The 24407-nt window shown below is 42.2% G+C and overlaps 2 protein-coding genes across 2 annotated transcripts; one reads left to right on the top strand and one right to left on the bottom strand.

The window, feature by feature from the left end:
• The first annotated feature begins 1352 nt into the window (after window positions 1–1352).
• LOC149273316 (thromboxane-A synthase-like) lies at window positions 1353–13365 on the top strand. The gene is made up of 13 exons (XM_089506471.1): window positions 1353–1429; window positions 3713–3806; window positions 6125–6177; window positions 8107–8203; window positions 8492–8608; window positions 9275–9363; window positions 9822–9973; window positions 10185–10315; window positions 11036–11341; window positions 11811–11899; window positions 12268–12405; window positions 12677–12839; window positions 13267–13365. The coding sequence occupies exons 1-13, from the start codon at window positions 1353–1355 to the stop codon at window positions 13363–13365; spliced, it is 1605 nt and encodes a 534-aa protein (XP_089362597.1).
• Window positions 13366–15045: 1680 nt separating this feature from the next.
• Window positions 15046–22457, bottom strand: LOC149273315 (protein mono-ADP-ribosyltransferase PARP12-like). The gene is made up of 12 exons (XM_089506470.1): window positions 22165–22457; window positions 21322–21457; window positions 20472–20760; window positions 19855–19941; window positions 19271–19391; window positions 18359–18527; window positions 18117–18237; window positions 16918–17014; window positions 16489–16570; window positions 16172–16302; window positions 15901–16052; window positions 15046–15314 (listed from the first exon to the last, which is right to left on the bottom strand). The coding sequence occupies exons 1-12, from the start codon at window positions 22455–22457 to the stop codon at window positions 15046–15048; spliced, it is 1947 nt and encodes a 648-aa protein (XP_089362596.1).
• Window positions 22458–24407: the final 1950 nt, after the last annotated feature.

Below are 24407 nucleotides of genomic sequence, written 5' to 3'. Positions count from 1 at the left end.
CATAATTATACGTCCTGAAAGACTGTCACTTGAGGACACAGGACGTACTATTATGTCCTGCACTATTTCAGCTGATGGGAGTTATGATGCAAACACTCACAATGTTAACTCCGCAGGAAGCTTCAGCTTGTTTGGAAGAGACCCCAATGATCCCCCTTTTCTTCTCAACACAAATACTACGATCGCTAAAGCAGGGCTGCAAGAGTGCTGCTTCCCGATCGCTGTGTGATCAGCAGGCAGTGAGAAGAAAAGAAGCAAATATTATCTATCTCCTAAAAAAGATTGTACAAAAAAAATTTTTTTTTTACGAAAAAAATGTAGAAGAAAACATATTTATTTTGAAAAACATAGCAGTGATGTCATAATGGAATCTGGAGGTGCACACTCTGGTCCTCTGTGTAAATTTTAAAATATTACATTTAAAATTATAGTGTAACAATTGTAATAATAATAATTAATAATTTAAAAAAAAAAATATATATATATATATATAAACACTATTTTTTTGTTGTTTGTAAAACATATGAAATATTACTGCACTCAGACGGGGGAATTATTGGATTATTTTTCTTCAGTGGCACCTGTACTTTTTAATTTATTTTATTATATTTTTTTTATTTTTTTTTGAGGTTGTCGGGGAATTAATTCTATCGCATTTATCTTCTAGGGTCGCACTAAAGACTTCAAGCGGAGTGTCTGTCAAAAGCCAAGTCTTCAGGTACCTGTCTCCGCTATGGCAATTTTCATTCACAAAACTGAAGACTGTAAACAATCTAATAACGGACTTATGTCTTTTTTTCCAACCTTTATTACTATGTGCACGATACGTTGTCACCTTTATAGAACTCTATTTAATAGCCGATAAAGCAAATATATTCTGCTGGGGTGCGTAAATACAAAAAAAACTATTTTTGTTTTTTTTGTGTACTGGCAGGAAGCGTGAAAAACATTAATTCCTGTATTTAGTAACGTCTTTGATGACGGAGAAGAATTCTTTCTCTTGTACCTTCTTGCTGACGGTCAGAATTCAAGTTTTCTCGTGTAACCGGGGACAAGCGATCTTTTCCAGGAAGCAGCGGAGCTCTAATGATAACAAAGACCTCATTTGATTACAGTTTCTGTTTTCTGGTCACGATTTCCACTCTTATCCACGCTACGGCCAGCCTGGTGGAACCGCGTAAATATTTATAGAAAAATGCTGCTTCATTCTGTGTCACTGTACACCCCCGTCCCCTCTCGGTATACTCTTCCCCTTCTCTGGAAGGGGTGACTGCAATAACTACAGTGACTTTCTGTTTGTCTCGGACCGCAGGTAGATATCGGCTGGTCCCTGGACAGCGAAAAGCAGAAAGATGGGGGCTTTCTGGCCGAGTGACTGCTACGTGGTGACCTTGGCCCTTCTTGTTGGCTTTCTGAGTCTCCTGTACTGGTAAGAACTTTCCTCAAGGGTGTTTAGTAGACTGGCGGTAACTAAACTTGGGTTCTAGAGCTGTTCTCGAAGTCCTATAATCCTTGAACACCTTATTGAGAGCATAAGGTTGGTGGCCCTTTGTTTAGATGGCACCAGACGATTTTTGGGGTGGCCGCCACAAGAGATAACACATCTCATTAGTTTCTGCCAGCATAGAAGCGGCCGGTATGTGGAAGCTGCAGCTCCAAAACCCAGGGGAAAAAATAAGAATTCTAAGAATTGTTCTATGACAAGTATTGGTTCATCAGTTTTTAATGAAATTCATTAATATTTATTTTTTAAGATAGGAGTTGTTTTTTTTTGTTTTTTTTTTTGAATGAGACCTTTCTGGATTTGAGGAATTACTGTCTTTTCTCATATAAAGTGTTTCCTTGTGCAGTTGACTTCAATTCCTAGTATCCCTGGGGGACTGCCACAGTTACAGAAGCTGAAATAGAACTCAAACATTTTAAATAGGTGTGAAAAAAAAAAATGCAATAAAGTGAGAATGTTTTAAAAAAAATAGTTACACATAAATAGTTTATTTTTATAATTTAACAAAAAGCAAAGTGAGTGAACAGAAGAAAAATCTAAATCAGATCAATATTTGGTCCTTTGTCTTCAAAACAGCATCATTTCTTCTAGGTTCACTCACACTCAGTTTTTTAAGGAACTTGGCAAGTAGGTTGTTCATGTATTGCTTCCTAGCCCTTCGGCGAACAAACTGTCTTCTGCTGCAGCCAGGTATTTTATTTCGACCTTTTTCTGCACCCCAGTTCCTGTGTTTTTGTGAATAGTTGAGTGGCTTGGCCTTTGTTTCCACATCGGAGGTATGGCTTTTTGGCCACAAGTATTTCTGCTTATTTATTTCTGTTTTGGTTTCAGGTAATAATTGTGTTTCAACCGAGATATTAAATTGATGATCGTTGGCACCTGTTTGGTTTAATCATAAACCTAGCAATATGCCTACAAAATCCCCGACAGAGACCTCCGGCTGTATAAAAGAGGTCAACAAAATAAAAAAAAAATAAAAAAGACAACTTAGCGGGAAGAACAACCCCACCGCTGTACTGTAATTCGCTGTGTTTAACCCTTTTTGTACCAGGGGGTAGGCAGCACATTTTACACTGGCATTCAGAAGGTTAATCCTCTGCAGTCTTTGTTCTTCCTTAAGGTTTTATAGGTTTTTTTTTGGATTATTTTTTTTCTACCTCTAAACCACGTTAGAGACTCATGAAGCCCCCCCCCCTCCACTTTGTTCTTTTTCTATCGCGCGTTACATCGTGGATGGCCGGCACGCAAATCACGGCGGGGAGGCCGCGAGCCGCCAGACCTCATGCTGGTAATGCCACTGGATGATTTTAATAAAATAGGACAGCCGTGAAAATCAAACAGGCGAATGTGTGTGTGTGTGTGCCTGTGTGTGTGCCTGTGTGTGTGTGCGTGTGTGTGTGTGTGTGGTGAGGGTTTGCGTTACTCTCCAGGAGATGGCTGTCTGTGTGCGCCGTTTTGGGGGGGTTTCTAAAAATACCCTGAGAGAGACATCTCTTTGCCTTCATCACGAACACCAATCACCAGTCTGATTTAACTATACATATCATATATATTTTTATGCTTTTATTCCCCAGTTACAGTGAAGATCGTACTCTAATTAAATATTTTTTTTTATACTGGGCTACGTTATTCTGGCCGTTATTGATATTATTTAAAGGGGGATTTTTGGAAAATATTTTTTTCTTTCAGCATTAGATACAATGTCGTTTAGAAGTAAAACACAAAATGCTGCCTTTATATCTGCAGACCTGGAGGTCGTCGTCGTTGTCGGTCATGTGATATTTTGGGCAACTGAACCAAATACGTGTGGTGCTGATGCTTTATGGCAATGCTAATGAAGTCCGTTCCTCCATAGACTTTCATTAGTCAGAGAGTCCAACTGGGTAGATTAAGACTGATCCATTCTATTATTTCCCACAGGCAGTATGATAATGAGTCAGAGTGTTTGCCTCGCAGATTAGTCTCCGATAACAGAGCCTGAACTCGTACAAATGGCTAATATGCAGCTGTCTTAACATATGTTACGTGAAAATGTAAAATTCCTTTCAAACAGAAAGCAGCTGAATAAATATTAACAATATAGTAAAAAAATTATTTTTGTTTTTTTTTTAGTTGTACGGATTCTCCAGAAATGTAAAATGGGGGTTGTGAATAATGATTCAATCTTAAATTAAATAATATTTAAATTAAAATTTTCTCCCCTGGCAGGTATTCACGGTCTGCATTCTCTCAGCTGGAGAAGGCCGGCATTAAGCACCCAAAACCGCTTCCTTTCATCGGAAACATTATGCTGTTTCACCAGGTATGGCGTCACCACCAACTTTTGTTTGTTAGCATAATGACGTTGAATACAGTCCATGGATATTTACAGGGGTTAATTTAGAAGTGTTAGAATGTGGATGAGAACCATTTATGGGGTTAGAATGTGGATGAGAACCATTTCTGGGGCTAGAATGTGGATGAGAACCATTTCTGGGGCTAGAATGTGGATGAGAACCATTTCTGGGGCTAGAATGTGGATGAGAACCATTTATGGGGCTAGAATGTGGATGAGAACCATTTCTGGGGCTAGAATGTGGATGAGAACCATTTATGGGGCTAGAATGTGGATGAGAACCATTTCTGGGGCTAGAATGTGGATGAGAACCATTTCTGGGGCTAGAATGTGGGTGAGAACCATTTATGGGGCTAGAATGTGGATGAGAACCCTTTCTGGGGCTAGAATGTGGATGAGAACCATTTATGGGGCTAGAATGTGGCTGAGAACCATTTATGGGGTAAGAATGTGGGTGAGAACCATTTATGGGGCTAGAATGTGGATGAGAACCATTTATGGGGCTAGAATGTGGATGATAACCATTTATGGGGCTAGAATGTGGATGAGAACCATTTATGGGGCAAGAATGTGGATGAGAACCATTTATGGGGCTAGAATGTGGATGAGAACCATTTATAGGGCTAGAATGTGGATGAGAACCATTTATGGGGCTAGAATGTGGATGAGAACCATTTCTGGGGCTAGAATGTGGATGAGAACCATTTATGGGGCTAGAATGTGGATGAGAACCATTTATGGGGCTAGAATGTGGATGAGAACCCTTTCTGGGGCTAGAATGTGGATGAGAACCATTTATGGGGTTAGAATGTGGCTGAGAACCATTTATGGGGTAAGAATGTGGGTGAGAACCATTTATGGGGCTAGAATGTGGATGAGAACCATTTCTGGGGCTAGAATGTGGATGAGAACCATTTATGGGGCTAGAATGTGGATGAGAACCATTTATGGGGCTAGAATGTGGATGAGAACCCTTTCTGGGGCTAGAATGTGGATGAGAACCATTTATGGGGTTAGAATGGGGCTGAGAACCATTTATGGGGTAAGAATGTGGGTGAGAACCATTTATGGGGCTAGAATGTGGATGAGAACCATTTATGGGGCTAGAATGTGGATGAGAACCCTTTCTGGGGCTAGAATGTGGATGAGAACCATTTATGGGGTTAGAATGTGGCTGAGAACCATTTATGGGGTAAGAATGTGGGTGAGAACCATTTATGGGGCTAGAATGTGGATGAGAACCATTTCTGGGGCTAGAATGTGGATGAGAACCATTTATGGGGCTAGAATGTGGATGAGAACCATTTATGCGGTTAGGATGTGGATCAGGGACATTTTATGGAATTAGAATGTGAAACAGACTAATTTATAGAATATGGATCATAAATATTTATGGGGTTAAATGTGCACAGAGATATTTCTTCTTAGATTAGAATGTGTATCAGGACAATTTATGGGATTAGAATGTGTATCAGGACAATTTATGGGATTAGAATGTGTATTAGAGGCATTTTTGTGGTCAGAGTGTTGATCAGAGGTTTTTTTTCTTGATCTTTTGGAATGTGAAGCAGACATGGGATAATCACAAAGTATTTAACCCCTTAATGACAAAGCCCGTACATGTACGGGCTCAAAATGCATGGTTTTCAATGGGTTTAGGGACCGCCCATTGTCCTTAAGGTGACGTAAGTCACTATTTTAAAACTGAGCATATTTCTTTTGTGTTTTTACACCAAAAAGATAATTTAAATCTCATATATGGGACTAGATATTATGTTATTTCTAGCTTGAGGTTCCATTGAATGTATATTTAGTTCCTTGAAATATTAAGGATGTTCTTCATATCTTTGTTGCTCACGAGCCCAGTAATTGTTAAAGTTAATTTGTAATTCTGAATGTACAGCAGTCTCTTACTCGATTTACCTGCAGCTGCCCTACTGCAGCTTGACCTTTTTGTTAAGTAAGATTGTTGGTCTTAGTTTGCTATTTCTGCTAATTCTAGAATTGGATTGAGGTCTGGATAACGAGTTATTTTCTCCGCATACCTGGCCCACAGTCACATACTTGTTAATACATGTTTCTCCACTCTTGCATTTTTGGTTTCCAACTTGATTGTGTGGTTTTTTTAACCACCTCGATGGACCTCCAGTTGGACAACAATGCTGTTGATTGCAGACGAAGCCCTCACCGCTTCTCCTTTTTGTTTACTAATCGCCATATTTAAAGAAATGATAATTTATTAAATATATAATATAAAATATTATATAATACATTTATTTCCCTAGGGCTTTCTGGAGGGAGCCAGAGACATTCTGAAGACTTACGGCCCGATTTGTGGGTAAGACCCTTAGACCTCTGCACGAATCTTAATTCATTGGAAAGATACGCCAACACCAACAAGGCTTTATACCGTCAAGTTTTGCAAATGAACAGTTAATTTCAGATTTTTAAAAACTCGTGTAAAAAAAAAAAACAGTAAACAGTAAGCTGGAGCCGCCGTTGCTGTCGGTCATGTGATATTTTGGGTGACTTTCCAGGCTCAAACACCACACTGAGCTGATGCTTTATGGCAATGCTAATGAAGTCCGTTCCTCCATACACTTTCATTAGTCGGAGAGTCAGGTTGGGTGATTAAGACTGATCCATTCTATTTTTTTTCACACAGGCAGTATTATAAGGAATCAGGGTGAGGAGTAGTAGATCGGGGATCAGATAACAGAGCGAGAACCTCATACAAATGACTGATATACAGCTGCCTGAAATAGATTATGTGAAATTTAAAATTGCTTTCAAACATAAAACAGAATGTTTGTAAAAAATATATATATATATTTTTTTCTTTTGCTACATTTGTATCTGTTTATCTTCAAAACATGCCTATGCCTTTCCCACCGGAACTATTGCAGCATTCTACTTTTTCCTCTCGGGTTTAAAATTGGGTTCTTAGACGCTAACCTCCTCCTGACTTCTTATTCTTGTTGTATTATCACAGCCAAAATATCTCTGGAGCCCCCGCGTTATCCCTTTCATTTATTTATCATCTGCTCCAGCGCCGGCGCTTTTCAGTATACTGCGGGAAATAAAACGAACAAACACTGAGAATTCTAGCAGGATAGTAAGATATCGGAGAAAGCATTTCCGGGGAAGGACACGTCTTTGACCTTGACGTTTGGGCTACTGGGCTATTCTTATATTGTGAGTCATTCCCCTCGGGATGTTTTACTTGCCTCTTCTGCGTAATCGCGGTTGGCTTCCAAATCTATCTGAAAAATCACACCATATGCTCAGCGGTCGTTAATATGGTTTTCAGCCGACTTGCCTTCAAGTGTTTTAGCAACAGTAGCATGCGCGGCCGACATGCTAATTAACCCCACTTTCTTGTAGCTTAAAACAAACAAGGCAAGAACTTTACAGTATCATATATATATATATATATAGATACTGTATAGATATAGCTATATATAGTGTGTGTGTGTGTGTGTATATATATATATATATATATACTGTGTGTGTGTATATATATATATAATATAGCTATATCTATACAGTATCTATATATATATATATATATATATATCTAACTATATCTATCTATCTATCTATCTATCTATCTATCTATTTATCTATATATATATATTTTATAATGTGTATTTGTGTGTACATATATATATATATATATATATAATATATAGAGATGTTCCCTAATTTAGAAATTGTGAATAATCCGTCAAATTTACAGTTTAGAGAATAATTTATCTGTACGAAAAAAAGAACTTTGCACGTCCCGGCATTTGTTTTAAATCTAATTTTTATTGTGTTTTGGACGTTGTGCATCACACAGCGGGTTACACGGCAACAATTTTATGTACATCGGTACAATTTATATCCGTACCGTGAATTTACGGTTCTCGCTTTCGGCTCCCATCATCCACTAGCCACAGGGGCCACGGTTTGTTATCCACGTGGGACGTACCGTTCCTCACGGATCCTTATTTCTTAAAGGATATCTATATTAAATATGGAGTCTTGGTCTCTGGCTATTCAAAAGTGGAAAACAAGTTTCCCTTTGCTTCGACCGATTTGCTCATCTGGTTTAATATGAAATAACGATATCTCCAGGGAAGCACCGATAGTCCACGAGGATTTGAGATCATGTATGTCTACGGTCCGTGCAGGGTGGACCCTTGACCATATCTCTACACACCGTTTCAGCTGATAGGACCTCCGATGACCCATTGCCATTGCCATCAACCTTGTTTTCTTACAGGTACTATATGGGGCGCCGACCGGTTATTCTAATATCTGAACCTGATGCCATCAGACAGGTTCTCCAGAAAGATTTTGCCAACTTCACCAACAGGATGGTAAGTTTTAGGTTTAAGGGGGTTCGTATTTTAGGGGCGTATGTGTTTATGGGGTTCCTACTTGTCCCCCTCCATCTGTTTCCCGGGATATATTTACATGGAAGAAGGCTTGCGAGCTCCTCGGGTTAATGAGTAGTTTAATTATTGATGTGTACTAATTATACGATTTGAATGGACAAAGTCGTTCCTGTGAAGAAATGCTAGCAGGAACCATGGATGGTGAGGTGTTAACTTGGGAAGGAGGGCATAACAGAATAAAGAAGGGGTTTATTTGCTATCGTTCTGCAGAAGATGAACCTGGTGACCAAGCCCATGAGTGACAGTCTGCTGTGTCTCCGGGACGAGAAATGGAAACGCGTTCGCAGTGTGCTCACGCCAACATTTAGTGCGGCGCGCATGAAAGAGGTAAGGTCTCCGTGTAACGGGAGAGTAGCGCTTCACCCACACTGCTGGCGGCCCGACGGTTACTGGAATATTGTCCCACCGGGGCAGCAATGTGGAGTGTTTTAGCCTCACAAACACTGGAGAGAGAGAGAGAGACATCTTTTGGCACTGCCTGGATCATGAGTGGTCAAAGAGTGGTGTCCAGGAGTCATCGTGAAGCCTCCCGTGATACCACCAGAAGGTAGAAGAATCACATGGTCATTTGTCATGGGTTTTAGTTCTCCAACGTGGGTGAACCGCTATCCAGTTTAGATCCGGGTGCTTGGGGTTGTGTAGGGGGGGGGGTGTTGTCAGGGTTGTAGGAAGGAGCCTGGGTTACTGCGCATGGTTTCTCTTTTCCTGCGATCCATTCACCACCTGGCAGCACTGATCTGTGCCGGGGACACGCGCTGCAGTGCCATGGGGCGCCCAGTGACATTATCACACTCCTGTTAAAAGGAGATCTCATTTTAAATCATTTTATCCAAATTTTGTTACTTTTATTTGTTTATATTTATATATATATATATTTATTTTTTATTTTTTTTTGCGCAAACTGTTTCTTTACTGTTTTTATTCCATGTTTTCTCTCTGACACTACTTCCGTTTGGTTGAATATTCCCTCACCGCGCTTTTCTCCCGACCCAGATGTGTCCTTTAATAAACCACGGCTGTGACGTGCTGGTCCAGAACCTCCAAGCATACGCAGACTCCGGAGAGCCGTGTAACGTCCAACGGTAACGTCATCAAACTACGCGGGGGGATTAACGGGGGCTGATCTTACATTTTTATAAACATATTCCCCCCCACAGACCTTCCTCTCACCTTTTCTTTATGCCACCGGGTATAGGACTGTCCTAATCGTGGCCAATTTTAAGGTATCCTTCCATTGTTCTCTAATTTTTGCCATGGGGGTACTATATCCATGTACAAATGGGGTATTCTGGCCTGGGCTTACATATCATGGAGGACAGCATAACCAAATACAGATAGCCATGGATATGACATCATATCTCAACACTTGCATAGAGGATGGCGACCTCAGAGATAATAACCTCCGATACCATAACCCAGACACAGGGTACTGGCAAAGTATTGGCAAACAGTCCTTCCAAGTCCACCAAGATCAAAATGATAATACATTGGCCTCTGTGGCGGTTCTCCTGTTTGAATGTAGTTGTGTTTCGCCGATTAGGAATTACTCGTGCTTCACCATGGACATCGTGGCGAGTGTGGCCTTTGGCACTAAAGTGGATTCTCAGAACAACCCGGATCACCCCCTGGTGCAGAACAGCAAGAAATTCCTGGAACTCTTCGCCCCCTTCAAGCCTTTAATCCTGTTGACACGTAAGACGGGGGTCTTTGGGACGTCTAATGCAAGAAATTATCAACAGAAGTTACAGTTTTTTTCACAAGACCCCAGAACAGCTTTGTAGGGGTCCCTAGGACTTTGCTTAAAACTATTGTAGATTATTAGTTTAGTTGTTTAATATTATTTTTTGTCACGATGGTAACTAAAACCTGCTAAATATATCCGTCTCATCTCCCTCCCTGCCAGTGGCGTTCCCGTCCATCATGATCCCCATCGCCCGACGGATTCCCAATAAGAAGCGAGACCAGTTAAACAGCTTCTTTCTCAAGACCATCAGAGACATTATTGCTCACAGAGACCACCTGCCGGTTAATGAGGTAATTAGCATGATTTTATATATATATATTTCCTTGTTTTTGAAAGAAAAGCTAATTTTGTCCATTAAAATAATATGAAATGGATCAGAAATCCAGCGCAGACGGGGTTAATGTTCTAAATGACTATTGTAGCTGGAAACGGCTGGTTTTTAATGGAATCTTTGTAGGCGTACAGAGGCCCTTTATCACTCCCATCACTCCTGTGTTCCAATGGCCCTTTATCACTCCCATCACTCCTGTGTCCCAATGGCCCTTTATCACTCCCATCACCCCTGTGTCCCAATGGCCCTTTATCACTCCCATCACTCCTGGGTTCCAATGGCCCTTTATCACTCCCATCACTCCTGGGTTCCAATGGCCCTTTATCACTCCCATCACTCCTGTGTGCCAATGGCGCTTTATCACTCCCATCACTCCTGTGTCCCAATGGCCCTTTATCACTCCCATCACTCCTGTGTCCCAATGGCCCTTTATCACTCCCATCACTCCTGTGTTCCAGTGGCCTTTTATCACTCCCATCACTCCTGTGTTCCAATGGCCCTTTATCACTCCCATCACTCCTGTGTTCCAGTGGCCTTTTATCACTCCCATCACTCCTGTGTTCCAATGGCCCTTTATCACTCCCATCACTCCTGTGTCCCAATGGCCCTTTATCACTCCCATCGCTCCTGTGTATGAAAAAAACGACAATTCTATATTCACAAATCCCTCATTTTTCAGAGACGGCGCGACTTCCTTCAGCTCATGCTAGATGCCCGTGACACCATCAGCCACTTTACCGTGGATCACTTTGATATTGTCAACCAGGCTGACCTGGCCGCCCCGCGGAAAGACAATCCGGATTCCTCCAGAAAAACAACCAAAATCCTCAACGAGGAAGAGATACTGGGTCAGGCGTTCATATTCCTCATTGCCGGATACGAGACCACGTCCAGCCTTCTGTCCTTTGCTACGTACTTACTGGCCACGCATCCCGAGTGCCAGGAGAAGTTGCTGAAAGAGGTGGACGAATTCTCTCAAAAACACGTAGGTTTATCGCAGAGCATCACCAATTATTTGACGATTTGGGCGAGGTTTAAATGTAGAGGTTTTAACCCTTTTCGTAATGGACCTAGAGGCATCATAATACTCTATACATTGACATGCAAATGTATAGATCAAGAGAGAGAAATTAGAGCTTTAGGACTCATTGGGTTCTCTGAACGGCCACATCTGCAACACTGATCATTCTCTTTTTGATCTATACGTCGGTACAGTTTTGATGACGGTCCCTTTAATGTAAATCTGTATAGGTGGGAAAATAAGGGAAGAGCGTACCGGATATCTTGGCCTTGCTGTATGAAAATGAGACGATGAAACGGAAAATTATAATTTGCAGAATGATTAAAATCCATTGAAATGATAAAGTCCATTAAGACCCTTTTCTGGTCTTAACCTATACATTGGCTCTGTGTTCATACTGTAATATTAAATATACAGTGTATGTCTTCTCCAGGATGTCGCGGACTATAACACGGTACATGACTTGCCTTACATGGACATGGTGATTTCGGAGACCCTCCGTATGTACCCCCCTGCGTTCAGGTATCAGCACCCCAGATACCCCACAGTGATGTATATTTATACGGTGCTGAATATGAGCAAAATGAATGAAAAATTTGAGTATCCAGCCACGTCCCTTATGGGTCACGGCCCTAAATTGCTAGTGGGAGAAATATTTCCTTTGCCCAGGGTCCATTAATGGACAGCGAGAACTAGATAAATCTGTCTAATAATGTAACTACACAAAGATTAGAAAAAAACGATTTATGATCGTTCTAAACCAGTAAGCCAACCTGCCTGGTGCTGTTTAAGCTCCGTTTCTGTGGAGCATTCCTGAAACGTTGGATTGGGGTCTCCTAAATTTTTTTTTTATTTATTTATTTATTTATTTTTTTTGCGTGATAATCCAGATTTGCCAGAGAAGCGGCTCGTGATTGTACTGTGATGGGCCATAAGATCCCCGCTGGTGTGCTGGTGGAAATACCCGTTGGATGTTTGCAGAACGACCCAAAGTATTGGCCAGAGCCGGAAAAATTCCAGCCTGAAAGGTATACGAAATAAACTCACTTAAAAACCCTCGGAAGAATAAGACAATCACCCTGAGACAATGTCATCAGCTGATATCTAAATATTCTACTAGTCTTTCCCACCAAGACTACTGCATCCTTAGAGTAATTATTAAGTAATGTAATAATAACTCTTAAACTAAAAATGTTACTTTGTTTTTTCTTTGGTTCTATACAGAGAATAAGGTCTAAGATAACACGAGAGGATAGCGATGCTGCTGTAGAAACATTTAACGAGATATCTTTCCGGCAGGTTTACAGCAGAAGAGAAAAAGAAGCGCCATCCTTTCACGTACCTCCCGTTCGGGGCAGGACCCCGGAGCTGCATCGGAATTAGACTCGCCATTCTGAAAGCCAAGATTACGTTGTTCCGCGTGTTGCAGACGTTTCGTTTTGAGATCTGCCCCCTTACCCAGGTAAAATACCTAGACCAGGGGTGTCCAACCTGCGGCCCTCCAGCTGCTGCAGGACTACATCTCCCATAATGCTCTTTCAGCTAAGTGTTTGGCAGAGGCTTATGGGAGATGTAGTCCTGCAGCAGCTGGAGGGCCGCAGGTTGGACACGCTTGACCTAGACGCTTGTCAGCCGTCAGAATTCTATAAATTGGGCAACTTCGGTCTAAATGACAAAAGTTGAATGCCCACCAAGCTGTTACTTCGTGTCTTCTGAAAGCCGAGCACCACTCGCCTGCAAACGTTGTTAATTGAAGCATATACAATATTTTTAAATGGTTCAGTGTTTTTTTGTTTTTTTTTAAAGATATTTTTAATTATATTTGAGGTTTTACCCACTTGGATGAGAGTTTAAGAATAAGGAACCAGTAATATTTGTCTTCTCTGCAGATTCCGCTTCAACTCACAAGCGTATCGACCCTGAGACCTAAGGACGGCGTGCACGTCAAGGTGGTCTCACGCCAGCACAGACTGGGATCTTACAACTGACGACTTCACGCCCCAGACCGCATCTAAGTCGTTATCCCAGCAAGCCGGCAGAATACGTTTACGGGCTTGTCGAGTTTCTTTACGCCGTGCTTGGTTTGTTGACATCAGAAGCCTGTAGGCCCTTTGGACTTACTCTGCGACTAGAAGTGTCAGAAGGACTCTTGGCGTCAACGGCAACTCAATGGATCCATCTGGGTTCAAATGAGAGATTTTTAAAAAAAAATTAATTCACAAAAGGTTGGATTTTGTGAACGGGACTCAATGATCTAACCCTTCGCTCGCCAGATTAATACAGAGAAGCTTCTACAAACCCTGAGAATAAACATTAAAAAAATGAATTGTTATTAGAGCGTTCCAAGAGTTTTTTCCCCTCCAGCTGCTGCAGGACTACATCTCCCATAATGCTCTTTCAGCTAAGGGGCTGGCTGAGGAGTATGGGAGATGTAGTCCAGCAGCAGCTGGAGGGCCGCAGGTTGGACACCCCTGATCTTGGGGTTACCCATCCATTCTTACAAACCTTACGTCAGGGCTCGACAAATCCCAGGCGCCAGGTCGCCATGGCGACTCAGAATTTTGTCCTGGCGCCTAGGAGTTTGTCAGCCTCTTACATCCACAAAAAAATGGAAGCCTACAGCAGTGATCAGAGACCCCCCCTGCAATGGCTGGTCTATAGACCGGCAATTGCGTCCCAGCTGCCAGAGGCAGCTTCAGGGACAGGGGAGAGGGTTCTTCGGTCTCCACATGAGTGTGGAGAGCAGCCCCAACACCCCCCTGCTGCCTGATCGCTCCATGAGAGCGACAGTGCAGCGTTAACCCCTTCAATTCCACAATTGTGTATAACACATTCGTGGGATTGCAGGGGTTAACATTTGTCCCCACAGGCTTATGGGGACTAAATATCAGTCAATGCTGTGCTCCAATGGAACATCAGCATTGAAAGCGTTAAAAAAAAAATATATATATATCAAAAAAAAACCAACAAAAAACAGCACTGACCTGAAAGTCCAGGGTGCTTCCAGGTCAAACGCTGTGAGTTTAGTAAGTGGGCTGATGATGATCGGATCCCTCCTGACCAACTGTTAGTTTAAAAAAAAAATCCTGGCTCCTAACTTTTTCAGCTGGCGCCGAGATTCACAACAAATTTGTCAAGCCCTGCCGTTCTTATCTCGTACAGACGTTCCATGAAACAAAAGACTTTTATTCTGCAGGTATTTTGTCTTTTTTTTTTTTTTTTTTTTTTTTTACATTACATTTTTACACGATTTGTCTAAAACTAAGTAGTATTTAAACATGGGATTATAGAATGAAAACGGTTAGCTAACATGCAGGGCTGTCCAACCTGTGGCCCTCCAGCTGCTGCAGGACTACATCTCCCATCCTCCTCAACTAGCCCCTTCGCTGAAAGAGCATTATGGGAGATGTAGTCCTGCAGCAGCTGGAGGGCCGCAGGTTGGACACCCCTGTTCTAACGTATAGTTCTGATCGGATTACTTGCACAATACTTGGTTTAGGTCACACGTTGTAATGCTCCGAGTACGCTGGGAGAATATCGATGGTGGCTCCATCTGTGAGTTTTGTTGACCATGGCCGACCGCCACTACACGCGCTTGTAAGCGCTAGTCATGTCTGCGTACTGGAAGTGGACCTTCTCTCTGCTGTCTTGCGTGTTCTGCTCATGTTCTACCTCTCTGAATATCTGATAAGGTATTCCGGATAGATCTGGTGCTTCTCAAAAATGACAAATATGGATGGGTTTCTTTCGTTGTCAACGCAGCTGTCGTAGAAGCTGGCAGATGAAGAAGAGGACCTGGAAGGTGGCCGAAGGTAGGCAGAGTGTCCGCGGGTGGATTCCCCTACTAGCACACGTGCAACAAACATGACCAGCGTCTCTGAACCGTGTCTTTTACTGTAGCTATGAGAATAGGAAGAATCTCTTGCAAAGTAGCTGCCTGCAAGACAAAAAGAGCTCTAATCCAGTACTATCCGCCATGTATATCACGTGTCGGTGTTATATACTGCCAAAAACATATGGAAAAACCACATTTTTATCAGAAACTCACATAAGCGCAATCAGAATGATCATAAATGACCGTGAGGAGACCTCAACCTCAGTTGGGTGTTCCTGAAGTCAAGCGTTGAGAAACTCTGATCCAGACGGCAAATTACTTTTTGTGTAAAGTGTAAGGAATTAAAGAATATTTTGGATGAAGAGAAAATTTGTGAAGGAATGGGGACGCCAATCTGGATGTTACGCGGTTTGGGCGTCAGCCCCTGAATATCTGGACCAGTGTTCCAAAAGCGCTGGTATAACGCCCTAAAAATGTATCGTTAAAACTCTAGTTTTTTTGATCCATTGGGACATGACCTGTTTTCATGTTTGTTTAGAGAGATTTCTGAGGAAATAATTGAAGCGGGTCAAATGGCATTACCGGTGGGCAAGAATAGGAAGAAGAACACCTCACTGGCCAACTGTCTTAAACCACCGAGTAGCTCAGATGTCCGCCAAACATTCCACGGTTGACGTCACCACCTCACCTTTACCATAGGCGGTTCCATGAGACCCGCAGATGCGCCAGTCAAAGTTTTGTTGGCAAATGGCGTCAATCCATTTGTTATCCGTGCCGTGGAACAGCTGTCTCTCATCTACGTCTTGTCCTCCGTTTTGTTTCTTCATCTGATCCTTCTGCCTGAGGGAGAAGTTCCATGAGGTTACTCATTCTCCCAAGGACATAGTCTTGGCAGCCATTTTGTATTGGTCGTTATCACCCATTATCCCTCCGGGGAAGGTTCTAGAACCCATACTTACCACTGATAAACCTGCCACAGAGAGAAGTTTTGAATGCGTTGGATGCTGCTGATGTTGATGGAGGGTAGTGTCCGTCGAAAAGCCTTCTCTATGGTTTTATACTCTTCTGACGTCTGCTTGAGCTGGACCATCTGCAAAATACCAGATGTAAAGTAACGGAAAAAATAAAGCACGACCTTCCCCCTCTCCACCATATGTCTGATTTATGGTATGGTGGCCATGTCAGCTGGATGTTCCCACTATCAAGGGGTTAATTATAATGAACTAATAATTATATTTCATGTAATATTATAAAATAGCGCTTAGCGCTCTGATACCTTGTATCCCACATCGGGCATGTGGCCTTTGTCCCAATGCTTTGGGGTCGACTCATCGTCCTCCTGTGATGCTTTAACCTTCCTGTTACGTCATAAAAATCCGCTTAATCTCCATCAAAAATACACATTTTTAAACATTAGATGTATTTTTTGTGCTTTCATTATAGAGAGGGATTCTGATTCGAAGAAGAACAAGAAGCAAAAAGAAAAAATGCACTTTTTCCCAAAGTAGCTCTTTTTAATATATATTTTATAAATATTATATAAATATATATAACGATTAATAATATCACTTTTTAGAGCCGAGTTAAATGTAATAATGTAAATAAGTGGTATTATTGTTTATTAATCACTCGTGTTATTGTGTGTTCATTTATTTTCTGTCTATCATGAAGGATGTGTGCGTTCACCAATTCACCCTTATTTTACCTCGTTTTCTTCTTCGTTACATCCTCCTTCGACACAAACCTAGGCCTCCTGCAAACCTTTCTCTCTGTTCCAAATACTCGGCTTTTCTGGATCATGTCTGCAAAATAAACAAGTCCTTTTTTTTTTACAATACAAAAGTCAATAAATCCACTTAAATCCCCCAAACCTCTTATTCCGTAAATTCCACATTTTTACATGATACACTTGCCCTGTTTGCCCGTTGTACAGAGATGCGGAATATGATGGCGCTATAAAGATCAATAAATAATTATATTAAATACCCATCCTGCAGGGTTTATAATTATTAAATTAATTGCTTTTTATCAGATATCAAAAAATTACAATCTACGTCTGGATAATCATAAGAAATTGGAACAATTCCTTCATATTGTTCTATTCTATAGATTCTATAGGTCCTGATTCACATACTAAAATGGATGATAATATAAAATGGAGGGGGAGGGTATTTAAACCTTATTATACTATGAGGGGGTGGGTATTTAAAACTTAGTATAACATTAAGTGGGGAAATATATAAAACTATTATAAGGGGGGGTTTAAAATGTATTATAACATAAAGTGGATGATGTTTTAATAGAATTTAAAGCGGGGCATTTAAATGTTAGAATTTAAAGTGGAGGGATATTTAAAACATTAAAATATAAGGTGGGTGGATAATTAAAACCTATTATCGTATAAAGTGGGGAAAATTTAATTGTTTTAAGATATAAAGTGGGGGGATATTTAAAACGTATTATAATATAAAAAAGGGAATTTAAAATGTATTATAATTTAAAGTGGAGGGAAATTTAAAAAACAAAATCATTAAAATATAATAAAATGTATTATAATATACATTTGGGAAATATTTAAAACGTATAATATAAATTTTCATTCATATTCATACATTTTTTAACATTTTATTGTTTTTTTTAACAAAATATTGGATAAGGCTCTCCCTAGTATTAAAAAAAAACCTGTAATACCAAAACAGGACACTAGGTGTCAGCACACAAATGCAAAAATGCTTTAAGATCAACAGGAATCTAAAATTGGACATTTTCCCCAAAATGAAAGGGCTGGTAACAAATATTGTGAAAAATAAATCATTGTATTTTAAATTCAAACATACAACAAAATTTAAATGTAAAAAAAAAAAAAGTGATAATGATGGATACGACCCTAGAATTTTCTGCTACCTTTAAAATTCAGTTCATAGCGATATTTCCCAACGTGGAAGTTGACCTCTGCCGTGTTATCTGACAGATAGATGTTCTCCAGGTCCGTGCTGGTGACGGTGGCAGATTTGTGAAGGTCATTCTGGAAAGAAAAACAATTTGTGATGGTTGGGCTATCATTTAATGCAGGACCCCAGGACTGTATGGGATACATACAGGTAGCGATAAATTCTATATATTCCGATACAACGGTCATTTCTCACCTTGCTGCCATACTCAATCCACGTGTTGTAGTCATCCTTCCAGTACCAGAGCCAGTCCGTGGTGAAGATGAAGTGCGGGGGTTTGGATACAGAGGACGGTGTGGAGAGGCGCCTGACCTTAAAGGATTTGTAGGTCATGGTGTGGAAATCTAGATGGTCTACAGCAACGCTGCATGAGAAGTGGTGAAGAAGATCTTAATTTACCTAATACACCGCCGGACATTGTTGTGGCCAATGGCTGGCCACATGCCATGTTTTTATGGCCACGCATATCCAGCTACAGATTGGGTGAGCGTGGGGTGCTGTTGGCCAGCGAGCCCATTGGGCATTTTCCTGGTGTGCCAGATGGGCCAATATTATATATATGGCCCATATTTACTTTCAATAGTTTTTTATTAGTTTTCAAAGAAATAAGAAGTACAAATAACACCAATAGTAATACATGGGAGACAGACACAGCTGTCATTACATTGAAAATTCAAACCATCTTGATAAGCATGTATATCAGTTACATTGTAACGTTATAAGGTAATAAAAAACGTAAACAAGAAAACTTCCCTGTAAAGGAAGAGGAACAGAACAGTATGCCTGAGTGAATTTTTTTTAAAAAAAAGTGTATATCTGCTCAAGTATTTTATAGTGAATAGTTTTAATAGATGACACGCCATACCAGTGAGGATGACTGTACTTACAGATAGCATAGAGAGTAGGTCTGGAATCCTTAAATATACTAAAGAACCTCAAATATCTATACAATAGGATGAAGAATACCATAGTTTCCATCTGATAGAGAATTTTTTTGTGTTGTATATGGCCCATATTTAATAGAGCCAAGGACCATGGAGTGTTTACTGGGAAGTGGGGCGTCCTCCGTGGTTTTGGGGATCACCATGATTACGGCTAATGCTCTACCTGCTGTCGGGATCACAATACAACTTCTCGATGGTTTCCATCTGGTCAAGGTCCTCCCAGGTGTCATCTTTATACACCTGCCACCTGTACGGGAGGTGGAAATGGTCCCGCACACACCTGTCTACAACACAAACACGCCAAAAAAAAACAAAAACACCGTTACTATAGAAACCCCACCGCATCATACAAGAAACGGAAGTGTCCTCGGTCGTACAGAAGTAATTGTGGGGCTGGGAAGCTTTCATGATTGAGAAAGTCTTCTACTGTAATGCGAGCGACATGAGCTTGGGTGCCATCACTCGCGTAAGTATTGGATGTGGTAGTGGGTTCTCTCCTCGGGACAGTCCCAATTTCCCACATAGCTGCCCCACTATCCCAATTTTACGTGCCGTGGGGTTCATGGATTATTTGGGGAGACCCTTTGATCTCCCTTGACTGGCCCAGGCAGGTGTCAGATCGCTGAAGGTGTCTGCTGTTGTCCCACTTGGACACCTAAAACGTCAGTGGGGTGCGCTGCGAGAGAGCAGGTACGGCTCTCCTAAAACAACGTCGGCTTTAATTCAGATACAAGCCCAGGATCTCACCTTTGAAGCTGCAGGTATTAAGAATGAAGTACAAGCAAATTTCCTCAATGGGTTTGGGCGAAGGGGCCGCCTGCGCCGTCGGTTTTCCTGCGGAAGAAGATAAGTCGGTGTTACCGTGCGCCAAATAACCTGAAATGAGTGCTCACTCACACTACACATCTAGGAGTGCTCAAACACAAGTGGCATGACGTGGGGTGAGTGTCGGTTCACGTGCATCCGCACGACTCTACCTCCAAGGAACTTGGTCAGTCATAGACCGCATGGAGCCCATCAGGTACCCGAGAGGATGATGTGATCCCCTAGACCAGGGGCATCCAACCTGCAGCCCTCCAGCTGCTGCAGGACTACATCTCCCATAATGCTCTTTCAGCCTAGGAGCTGGCTGAGGAGGTAGGGAGATGTAGTCCTGCAGCAGCTGGAGGACCGCAGGTTGGACGCCCCTGGTCTAGACCGTAGCCTTTACAAAATAATAGATAGAGGCCACTTATTGAGTCTGGGGGAGCCATGACTCCATCTTATACAGAAAGAGCAGTAAAGCTTTGGAATCCACTTGACTTGGATAACATGGAAAGGTTAATATGTAGGGAATGGGATCCCTGGTATCGGTCGATACTCACTCGGCTTTGCTGGGGTTTTTACTTGCGTGGGAGACAACGCGGGGGTCTTTGCCAGGGCATGGGCGTTCCGGTAAGTTTCCAGTAGCCGGGGGATGTAAGAGCCGCTCAACCCCCATTTCTTTAACTTCTTCAAAGTTTCGGCTTCTTGGAGGTCATGTGATCGCTTGCATTTGCTCCCAAACATGCAGTCGTCCTGCAGGTAATGCTGACACATGTGCAGCTTGTTACAGCTCTCCTTAAAGTTACAGGATCCATGGGGGCCACCTCCGTGGTTATAGTGCCGGCAAACCTTACGGGGTGGGGGGAAGGGAAAAAAAGCGGTCCGTAATCAGTCTGCGGGATCCGCTTCCCAGAAAAAACTATTTTCGCTGTCTTATAGGGTCTTAGGGCATTATAGGGTCTTATAGGGCGTTATAGGGTGTTATAGGGTCTTATAGGGTGGTATAGGGTGTTATAGGGTGTTATAGGGTCTTATAGGGTCTTATAGGGTCTGATAGGGTGTTATAGGGCGTTACAGGGTGTTATAGGGCGTTACAGGGTGTTATAGGGTGTTATAGCGTCTTATAGGGCTTTATAGGGTCTTAAAGGGTGGTATAGGGTGTTATAGGGCGTTATAGGGTCTTATAGGGTGTTATAGGGCGTTACAGGGTGTTATAGGGCGTTACAGGGTGGTATAGGGTCTTAGGGCGTTATAGGGTCTTATAGGGCGTTATAGGGTGTTATAGGGTCTTATAGGGTGGTATAGGGTGTTATAGGGCGTTACAGGGTGTTATAGGGCTTTATAGGGTGTTATAGGGTCTTATAGGGCATTATAGGGCGTTATAGGGTGTTGCTTACAACCAATACATACATCAGGCAGGAGGCCAGGGTCGTTCTGGAGCAAGATTTGTTGTAAATCCATGAATCTAACATGTTCTAGGTTATGCCGCTGTAAGATCTGCAGGTTCCGAGCTGTTTGGATGCTGTGATTAAATTTACATGGTGACCTAGAACACAGAATGGTTAGAGATAGATTAGAACAATCACCCCCCCCCCCCCCAAGGCCGTTGCTTAACCTTTAAAAAGCTAAATATAATTATTCCTCCCCATTACGGTATCTCCGCTCCATTGTTAAGTTGTTGATTAAGTTGCACTTTAACAGTTAGTGGCCCCTTTACTTTTTTGTGGCATCCCCCTTCCAAATGCATTTCAAACAGCCAATCGGTGTGAATAAAATCCCGGACCACAGAGGGGGGCTGTTCAGGCAACCATTGTTAAGCTCAAGCTGTCACCTTCCCTCGAATAACGAGTACGGAGACACTGGGGGCATGGGGGGAGGTTAATTTGGGGAAGGTGGGATTCAATGTATAAATATGAAAGTACTTTGTTAGTAAAAATTTAAAAAAATGACCTTAGGGAGAAGCTGCAGTTGCAGAGCTGCAGTCTACCACCCCCCAGCCCCCCTCTGTGGTCCGGGATTTTATTCACACCGATTGGCTGTTTAATATGCATTTGGAAGGGGGATGCCACAAAAATGTAAAGGGGCCACTAACCGTTAAAGTGCATATGATGGCTCTTTAATAAAGAGGAACCATGTTGGGAGATGGGCTCTAAGTTCATACCACAAATCAGCAATCGAAGTCTCAATTCGGAGACGTTCCTTTGAAACGGCCATTTTTTTTCACCCCAAATTCAAAGGAATCTCCCAACTCACCTGCTGCAGCTTCCCAATACGTAATAGCGACACAGGTGGAGTTTCTGACAGTCTTCCCCGCACGTTGGCGGCTGCTGGGCGCACATCCTCAGGGCGCTGCGATACACGGCCACCCGCCCCTCGTCCTTCTGCTCCCTGATCACCAGGCTCCTGCCTGCTTCCGCCTCTACCAGCCGCTCCATTCGCTCCAAAGTCATCCCCAGAGACTGCTGCAGCTTCCCCAGCTCCATGTGGCCCCCCGAGGAGCACAGCGTTCTCTGCAGCCGGACAAAGAGACCCTCGCGGTCGGACATGACGGCGGTCTCCGATCTTGTGCTTGGAAACTACTTGTGCTATGTAGTCTCTCGTCTCTTCCTCCTCTGTTCCTGTGCTCCTCGTTCTCTCTCTCTCTCTCTCTCTCTCTCTCTCTCTTTCTCTCCACCCTTCCTTGTTTTTCTTGACTAGCCCAAACAACCAAACAAACGCCTTTATTGTTGCCTCTGATTCCCTATTACTGTGTTTCCTGACCGTCACCTGCTTTTACTTCTTTCTTACCCCCCCCTTCCCCTGAGTCCCCACCTTCCCCTCGCTAACGTTTGACTCCTGCTATGAAAAGATCTATGCACTCACCTGCCCTGGGTTCTATACAATAGTCTCTGTCGTGTCACATGCACTCACTCGCCCCGGAGTCCAACCCTCACCCGTCTCTTTCTTCAGGCTCTGGATTTCTCTAAAGCAGGAGAAATGAAACTGAAACTGGCAAGTGAGACGCTTTAACTCCCACACAACACCGGGGGGGGGGGGGCGCTCTAAGGGATCAGAGCTGCCACGAGACTGGCCGTGTCTGTAAGTGACCTGTGCCACCCTCCATATGGGCCAGATGGCCTGTAACCCACACTCCATACGGGGGGATTACCATCGCGGGGGAACGTCAGGATTGGCCCTTGAGCCTTTACCCTAATCGAATAGCCTGGAGCTGACGCCTTCATATTCTACGCCGACTTAATGATATCTGAGCATCTCCTTTTTTTAACTGATGTATCACAACTGAATTCCCTGCTTGGGCACAGGTGACATCATTTATCCGTACCTTTTGCAATTTAAACATGTGAGGCACCTGCTGCTTTATGGGGTCCTGCACAGTTATAACGCATTTAAAAATGCTATTTAAAAAAAGCTACAAAAGTATGAAAAAATATGGTAATTACTTCCTCTCCTGAGATTTTTCTTTCTGATTTTGCTTTTTTTTCACTTTTTCATATTTTTTTATTCCCACCCCCACCGCTTTTTGATTTAAAAAAAATCTCCATACTCACACATCCCCTTACATATATATTCATTCATTCTTGTATTTTTTTTAACCTTTTTCTATATATATATATATTTATATATATATATATCTATATCTATCTATATATATATATTTGTGCGTATTAATGATAATAATATAATATATTCAGGGGACAGGGTTCTGCAAGCTTCGTTTTATGATAGCACTATGTCGGAGAGGCGTCACAAACCTCGGCGGGGTCTCTGCAGCCTCTATCCATACCTGAGAGCTATCCAGGTGTGACCCGGAGTCTCCGGGTGAAGTCTCGTTCCTCCAGGTCTCAGGGTCATTTTCTTCGTTCTCCAGGCAGAAGATTGGCATTCTGGACGCTCTCACTCCTCACTCATTCACCTCCTACTCCCACCCACTTACCCACTTCTCTTCCTACTAAAAGCTGTCCGGGCTCCCCCCCCAGTCCATGTGCACCTACCCTCACTCCACACACCACTAGCCCTACCTCCACCAAAGCAGGGAACGCTCACGGTATCCTACCCTGGGAAGTTCTCACGTTGAGAATTCACAAAAGTCTCCAATAATCACACTCCCTGAAACAAAAGCCCCCCCCCCTTGGAGGTAAGACAACCATTTGTGAACTTCTGGATTGTCCCTGTCTAACCCATCTGGAGCTCCTTGACACGTAACTCATCCTCATCGAATAAACCACGTTTGTCCTCCCGATGACTCTATATGAGTTTTATTATTTTATTATTATTATTATTATTTTATTATTATTATTATTTTATTTAGAAAATGTTTATTTTTTTTTGTTTTTAAGTATGTCTCGAAGGCGATTGACATGTACAAAGGAAGTCATGCCAAGTCCTTGTAGCAGAAAGATCTCTCCTTTCTGAGTATTTTCTCCTTTCTAAGGAATTTTTTATTGGAAAAAACACAGCCGACACACCATTGAGGTTCTAGATCCTATATTTATTCA

Source organism: Sceloporus occidentalis, unplaced genomic scaffold (assembly GCF_023333645.1).
Source record: "Sceloporus occidentalis isolate IW3139 unplaced genomic scaffold, rSceOcc1.0.p SCAF_386, whole genome shotgun sequence".
In the NCBI taxonomy this organism is placed as follows: Eukaryota; Metazoa; Chordata; class Lepidosauria; order Squamata; family Phrynosomatidae; genus Sceloporus; species Sceloporus occidentalis.
The sequence above is the reverse complement of the archived record's forward strand: the minus strand, read 5'-3'. Positions and strand labels throughout refer to the sequence as shown.

Coding starts and splice junctions, on each gene's coding strand:
- LOC149273316 (XM_089506471.1), top strand. CDS start 1,353: ATGGGGGCTTTCTGGCCGAGTGACTGCTACGTGGTGACCTTGGCCCTT. Junction 6,178..8,106: donor ACTTACGGCCCGATTTGTGG/GTAAGACCCTTA, acceptor GTTTTCTTACAG/GTACTATATGGGGCGCCGAC. Junction 11,900..12,267: donor ATGTACCCCCCTGCGTTCAG/GTATCAGCACCC, acceptor GTGATAATCCAG/ATTTGCCAGAGAAGCGGCTC.
- LOC149273315 (XM_089506470.1), bottom strand. CDS start 22,457: ATGTCCGACCGCGAGGGTCTCTTTGTCCGGCTGCAGAGAACGCTGTGC. Junction 18,238..18,358: donor GGATTGAGTATGGCAGCAAG/GTGAGAAATGAC, acceptor TTTTCTTTCCAG/AATGACCTTCACAAATCTGC. Junction 15,315..15,900: donor TGGAACCGCCTATGGTAAAG/GTGAGGTGGTGA, acceptor TTTGTCTTGCAG/GCAGCTACTTTGCAAGAGAT.